The sequence below is a fragment of the Vollenhovia emeryi genome, unplaced genomic scaffold, assembly GCF_000949405.1.
Source record: "Vollenhovia emeryi isolate VEMERY1.0 unplaced genomic scaffold, V.emery_V1.0 DF939339.1, whole genome shotgun sequence".
NCBI classification, from domain to species: domain Eukaryota; kingdom Metazoa; phylum Arthropoda; class Insecta; order Hymenoptera; family Formicidae; genus Vollenhovia; species Vollenhovia emeryi.
In genome coordinates this window covers 81423-89296 of record NW_011967027.1, presented here as the reverse complement: position 1 = coordinate 89296, position 7874 = coordinate 81423, and the positions used below count along the sequence as shown (strand labels likewise).

General features: G+C 35.2%; 1 protein-coding gene across 2 annotated transcripts in view; it reads right to left on the bottom strand.

Annotated features, from left to right (window-relative positions):
- Positions 1 to 604: 604 nt before the first annotated feature.
- LOC105558496 overlaps positions 605 to 7874 on the bottom strand; it is a 30424-nt gene continuing 23154 nt past the window's right edge. Inside the window, exon 2 of one of the 2 annotated variants that reach the window (XM_012006196.1) lies at positions 605 to 1058. In XM_012006196.1, coding sequence (XP_011861586.1) covers positions 790 to 1058 — 269 coding nt within the window. In that variant the 3' untranslated portion in view covers positions 605 to 789. The remainder of the gene's footprint in view (positions 1059 to 7874) is intronic. The other variant, XM_012006197.1, reaches the window with a different exon arrangement.

The following is a 7874-nucleotide window of genomic DNA, read 5'->3' as shown; positions in this document are numbered from 1 at the left end:
AGAGAGAGAATGAAAGAGGGGAGCACCTGGGGAAGAAGATAAGAGAGGGGGATGGAACGAGGGTAAGTGAAAGGTTATTAGTAAAATAATAAAGCAAGAGGAAACGGAAGTCTAGAGGGGGGAAGCGAGCGAGAGGTGTGTATGTATGGCGGGGAGAGAGGCGTGCGGGTGTGGACGCGTGGACGTGCGTGGGACACGCGTGCACAAAATAGAATAAGAATAAATGTAAGATGTAGGAGAGCGTTTTTTGGATAGAGTAGAAGATAGGAGAGAAGAAGGGAGAGAAGAAGAGGAGAAGAGGAGGACAGAGCGGAGGAGGAGGAGAACAGAAGAAGAGGAGAGGGAACGATCGGAGAGGAGGAGAGGAGGAAGAGGAGAAGGGGGGTAGATAGTAAAATGTAAGGTCGCTAAAGGCCAGGTTAAGAGGAAGAAAGGAGTGTTAGGGGTTCGGGTACGCTCCCCTGAAAAAGCGCCATGTAACCCCAAGGGGAACATTAAATAAATGAATGAATGAATGAATAATTGTGTGGAAAATTTTTGTAATTTTATAAAGCCATTTGTTCACAAATAAAAAATTGAAAATTTCAAATACCAATATCTTTATCATTAGACTTCTCAACTGACTGTTTTAAGTATGAAAATGTTCTGCTACGCGGTCTGCAACTTATCCTGGTATTATTTTGTGCATGAAAGCCAACAAAAAGATTTACATGCGTAAAAACTGTATTCAAATGTGTCGGTAAAAAAAGATGACTTTAGGATTCTCGTAAATTTGAAATTGAAAATTTTCTATTTAAGTAACTCTGTATTGATGAAAAGTTTGTATTTGTTTTTAGCGTATACCTCAAGCATTACGATATTATTTTGACGATCTGCTTTGACTTGCAAATCACTCTCAGGTGCCATAAGAGGGATTCGAGACATATCTGCCAGATCCTTACACGATGTCTTCGTAATCAAGGGTGGTATCAAGAGTCTGGAGTAAATTTTGCTCCGCAATCCTTGAGACTTCTCGCGCCACTTCTCCGTCCGAATGTGAGAGAATTGTGAGTTGTCGTCTGCATAATAATAAATAAAACTCTGTTTAGACATCAAGAAGACCACGCAATTCACAAGGAACATAAATATCTGTTAGATATCTAATGGATATCCACGACAGATATTAAGGATATCCACGAATACCTAAAAAATATTCGTTAGATGTGCTTTAGATATCCAAATGTTCGTCATTCGAGATCTAATAGATATTCAGAGGATATTTGTGCCAGTATCCATTAGACATCTATATCAGTATCTAGTTGATATTTATACAGATGTCCCATAGATATCCATTATACCTACGTATATTAATATTTGTCCGTTAAAAAATCTTTCATATATAATTATTTACAAAAAGCTGTACGTAGTTTTGCAAAATTATGCATGAAATTTGTTCATACATAACTATACAGGGTGGTCAATTTAAGTGTGGACATGGAAATATCTCGAATACTATGCATCGGATCAAAAAAATGGTCGGAGTAAAAGTCTCGTTGTTTGTCGAAGGGAAAAGTAGTACAGGATTTTTTTACTTGATTTGGTCTCAGAAATATGCTGTTCCAATTATAGTGCTCTAATTATTGAAAAATTTTGAGTATGTAAATTTTGTGGATGTTACATTACACAAAAATTTTCTATAATTGGAGCACTATTGTAACAGCATATTTCTGAGACCAAATCAAGTAAAAAAGTCCTGCTACTTTTCTCTCCGACAAACAGTTATCAAGATATCATAAGCTAAATATTTACAAAGTTATCAATTTTCTCTTGAATATCTCAAAAAGTAGTAGGCAAATAAAAAAGTTTCAGACAAAAGTTATTCATATTAATTAATAGAATAAAATAGTATAATAAACAATGGGGGGTTTCCATTGAAGATTTTAAAGTTACCCCTCCCCCACCCCCATCAGGGGTGTCAATTTTGGTTCCAATGGATAGGCCCCTTCGAGACAAACAACTTTTATTCCGACCATTTTTTCGATCCGATGCATAGTTTTCGAGATATTTCCATGTTCACACTTAAATTGACCACCTTGTATGTACATGTACCTATATGTGTTTCAAATTCTGTTCACTTGGTCAGCAGAGATAATGTTGGATTCATTCGTAGGCTCGCCTTTTATATTATTGCAGGATGATTTTAATTACGAGAAAGTCTAACGTGCGATTGCCGCGTCGCGGCAGCAAGTGGTACTAGTTTGAATATCTAATGCATATCCTTGGTAGCTGTTTGGTGGATATGGACATGTGGACAACACGTAAATATCTAATAGATGTCCTTGTAGCTATTTGGTGGACATGGATGTGTGGATAATATATGCATATTCATTAGATATTCTTGCTAGTTATGCGAAAGCCCACACAGCACAGAAAGATTGCAGGAAGATTGTAGAAATGTTGCATTGCAAGATTGCAATATTGCAGCAACGTTGAAATGTCCGCCCTCAGGAGAGATTGCAGTGCAACATTATAGCATTGCTGCAGTGCAATATTTTTGGAATAATTTGTTGTTGTTGTACATAAGCAGAGAGTTTACTAATTACATATACATCCGGGCCTTTTTCAAAGCATAGCAAGCTTTTGCGAAGCAACCTTAGGAGGTTATGTCGCTTCGCAATAGATGGAGATTGCGAGCAACACCGCACTGATCAAGTACTTAATATTTCGCGCATTATTGGTATCAACGAAAATAACATTATAAAATTCTCGTAATTAGAAAAATTTTTTAAATAGAAAATATAGTATTTTCATTATTTTTGAAACATTGCTGCAATATTGCTATCGAAAGTTTGCAATTTTATATCCCTACAATGTCTCTGCAAGATTGCACTGCAATCTGCAAGATTGCACTGCAATCTGCAAGATTGCAACGTTTCTACAATGTAACTGCAACCATCTGTGCTGTATGGGAGATATAGACATTTTATATATCTATTAGATTTCTATTAGATATCCGTAGTAACTATGGATTTGTGCAATGATAGATATTCATTGGATATTGATTAGATATTTTATTCTATGTGGGTTCCGCATCATCGCAAACAGCGAATTACTTTGTATATTTGTTTTTTCGGGAATAGTTTTTTCTTTTTCCAATGGTATCGTCCGTGATTCATAGAAGAATTATCTTACGACGGCTTAGGTACGATTTTTTGCGCGTATTATCAATCATTACCGTTTACTTTACATCGACTGCCAATGTTACGAAGCCGCGCAGTATCTAATTCACACATGGGTTTGGCGATATTTGCGGAAGATAGAACTTTACTTCAATTAGTTTTTGATTTTTAATAATAGTAACCGATAGCGCGCAGCATATAGGTTTTCGAGTTTTGCATGTATGTACAGGTGTTTCGAGGTTAAATGTTCTAACTTAAAGCATGAATTTAGGATTTGAAAAGAAGAGAAAAATTTTCCCTGAAGGTATGACCGTAAACGCTTTGTTTAGAAAATATTGACATCTAAACATTTTTAATATAAAATTTTGTGAACGTGTCATCAAGTTAAATATATCTATTGTATGTGTATAGAGAAAACTCTCTCATTATGAGAGAGACTTCTAATATGAGTAAGTTGTCAATATCCAAATTCAATCACAAATCTTTTTTTCGTGCCGATTACACGATCTAACAATAAATTTTCCGCTAAACAGATTTTACTCCAAGGGCAATAAGTTTATGGTGGCATCAACAGATGATGCATATTAATTTAGCAGAAACTCTGCTATCTCATATTGAAAACCTGTCTCATAATAGGAGACATTCTTCTATATGTATACATTTAAATAAATATTATAAGATGTTAACAAGAGATTTTTACAGCGTGATTTTTGCAAAAGAAATTCTCGATGGATTACAAAATAAACTTGTTGTATGGAAGCAAAGTTGTCGAGTGCATTACATACTTACTTAAATTTACAAAGATAAGTCTTATCGTCTATATTTTTAACTTAAAGCAGTCAATTTTATTACTTGTGTATATTCACGCAATGTATGTTTTCTGATCATGAATCACAAGAGATATTTCGTAGCATGAGAGAGATATTTCTGTATAGGTATTTTACAGGTAAAACCGATGAATTTGTGATTTTTACTTGTTACAGAGATTACGCACAAATATCTCGTACGTTAAAATAAAAACTTTTCATAACTCATAATTAAGAAATATACAATACATTGCGTAAATATGTATATGTAATACACACAAGATTCCCTGCTTTGACTTGAAAAAAATATATAAGCGACAGGACCTGCAATCTTTGTAAGCTAATTGTAAGTATAATCCATACATAATAAGAATAAATTAAAACATAAAAAATATTAATAAATAATAGTAAAGATTTAAAAAATTAAAAATTTGCGACGACTGCATTTTAAATTCTCTGGTAATTTCAAATTTATTTTTGAAAATAACGATTAATTTTTCTAACATATCTTGCATCTTTAGCGGAAAAAATTTCTATAAAAAACTACAAAAAATTGACTCGAAATAAAAATTTTTATATCTTCGTTGAAACATTGATTTTCATGAGTAAGTATCTACGAAATAGTACCACACACAAATTACAATGTTCTCAAATTAAGAAATTATTGCAAGTAGTATGTCACGAAAATGTACAATTTTATAAAAACTGGTACAAAACTTTACTAGTTTAAAAAATTTGGGAAACAACAAAATCTTAAAGAATTAAAACATCTGCTTACTTGTAGAATATATATTGCAAAATTAACAAAAGTGTTCCAATTCTAACATATTCACGTTGATTTTTGTAACACTTTTGAAATTTACGTAGAATTTCTTAGATTCTGGTAGTTGTAGTTTATAATTTTGTAGAATTTTGTAGGATTATTTCCGGTAGGGATATCAGTGCATTCATACGTTGTACAAGTGAAAATTCAACCGGGCACTAGATACAATCAAAGAACGCGAACATCAGGTTTGAGAATAATATACTGCATATACTGCAATATATACAGTTTGCATATCAGTGCATTTATACGTTGTACCATTGAAAAATAAATTGGGCACTAGATAAAATTATCGAATCAAAGATCTCGAACATCGGGTTTAATATTAATATATATACACTAATATCGTCCCGTAACATAGAAGATGCAGGATATACACTGACATTGATACAGACATCGATTACCTACTATTAAACACGAGTGAGACGCCGCTATTGACAAAACAGCGAGGAGTGTTTGATAGCAACGGTATACACACAAGAGACAGGCCGCAACTCTCAACTCTAAACTTGACAAAGGCTTTACAAGAGACATATTTCCGCGTGGTATTGCCTGAATTAAATTCTCAAACCTTAATTTTGTAAATCTTACCGGTCGATTGAGATGCCCACGTATTTTTAGATAACACATATACATATAATACAGATGATACTTTTAGTAACATAGTTTAGTAGGAAAGCAAAAGAAGCAAATATAACACACAGATTTGCTCGTCTCTCCGTTCACCGCAAGAGACAAAACCGAAGAACGTATCACAGGTATTCACTATGCTTGAGTGCAATTTATTTCGACGATGTCCACAGTTTTTCAATTTTCAAGTCGACTATATTTTAAAAACTATTGCTACTTTACCGAAAATAATAATAGCGACAATTTTCGCATCGTACAATAGCTATGCTCCGCACTGTCTTGTCGCGTCAGGAAACTGATCGAGATATACCCGTGTCACACTCACCGGAGATTACTTTGTTTATTTATCACTGACGAGAAGAAAAAGACGTAGAGCCGACGAGAGACTCGGAGGATGACCCTTTCGGAGTGAAAAGTCCCACTTGACTGGCAAATCGATCGGTCTCCCGCTTCCACCATAAATGACTCAGATCCTCTCAGAAGACTCGGTTAATGTAAATGTATGTGCTTGCACTTCATCGGCTGCACGGACGATTGTTTATAAACCCCGTCGACCGAGCGAGAGGGACCGCCTCGAAAATGTCAGGAATGCTCGTGTTCCATAAAGCGGGGCGTTATCAAATACCACGAAGCTGCCATAGGCTACAGGAAATCGGGGGGCGAGATCGGAGTTTGTTTGTCCTCTCCGAAATTCGAGTCCTCTGCCGAAGAGTGCAACATTGACCTCGCGCCATCGACCAATCGCACAAAGTCTTATCGGCAATCCGGTTGACGAATGAATCAACACCTTTCATACGAAACGATAGCTTATTATACCTCTCGAAAATTATTTACTTCAGAATATCTGCCGTCACGAAAAAAAGAATTTACCATTGCAACTGTAAACAACAGAGCTTTATTTTATCCTCCCTCGTGAAGGAAGCAAAGGTCATTTTTCATAAAAAAAAACCTTAATTAAACCCCTTGCCGTTACAACATAGGTTCCGTTTTTCGTCCAAACCCCAGGGTTTTTATGGGTTAGAAACAGAGTAAAAAAAAGAGAATAGAAAGATGGAAGGACGAGGAACAGACAATACGTCTCGCACACTGGTAGAAAAATATGTAGTATTTGAAACTATAATTGCATAGTAAAATAATTATAGTCAGGAATATCATTTTTATAGCAATTATTACTATAATATTAGTAATAGCAACCATATATTATAGGCACAGTAAGGCCAACTATTTAAAAATCTACTCTAAAATATAAACTTTCCAAGGAGCGCCAATGCGCATAGAACGTGCTTTTAATGCGCGTTTTATTGCATTGGCTTTAAAACAACATTACTTCCCAACAAACACAGATATATAACTGTTACATTGCCGTAATAAAACGGATTGTAACAGGTAATACATTACAAAAATTACATGTAACGCACACGTTAGTTGTAATTTCCCACTCATGGGATATTGCAATTATGTAACCGTTATATAACATGTAACAAAATGTTGTAAAACTGTAACACAGTAATATAACTGTTATATGTATATACACTGGTCAAAAAAATTAACGCAACAAGAAATTTACATCAAAATTCGGCGAATTTCAAATAAGCGTAACTTCGCGAAAACTGGTTGAATTGAAAAGTTTTTTTTTTTCATTTTATAGGGCAAAGCCTCTGCTTTAAGAAGCTCTTATTGGAATTTGCATTCACTCTTCCCATTTCCCGGAACTTTCTCAAAATTATGACCATGTTTTTTCTCTAAAAAATTGCATACTTTGACGCACTGTGCGGAGTGTAGTAATTTTTCTTCGCCAGTTCTGCTTACGGTATCAAAAAGTGTATACTTTTCTCTTCAATTTAAAAAAAAAGAAGTTCCTACGATTTTTTTTCGCCAAATCACAGCTCATTGAAATAACCCTTGTGTTTTCGACATTACCGATAATATCTCCGTTAAAAATCATCGTAGCAAGATCGTTTTTTAAAATTAAAGCTTGCACTTTCAGCTTCAAAAACTAGTCACCAGATTTTTCCTCGAATGCATCTGCGCTGCTGTAGCTTTCAAAATGTAAGGACATGTTTTTACCTAAAAACTAACCAATTTTGGCCAGGTGCCCGGGCGTAGGAAATTTTTCCTCGGTAATTCTGCTCGAAGTATCAAAAAGTGTGTACTTTCCTTTTAATTTAAAAAAAAAGAAGAAGTTACTGCAATTTTTTTTCGCCAAGTTACAGCTTTTTGAAGTAACCCTTGTATTTTCGTTCATTACCGTCGACATCAGCGTAACCCAGTGTGCACGTGGAGGTTGCCGTTCGGATTTTGCACATCATGTGGTCCTACAAGTCACGCAGCCTTCTTCCCATCATATCCCAGTATGTTCGATATGAATACACCACTGGTCCTCTTCAGGGCCACACGATGTGCAAAATCCGAACGGCAACCTCCACGTACACATTGGGTTACGCTGATGTCGACGGT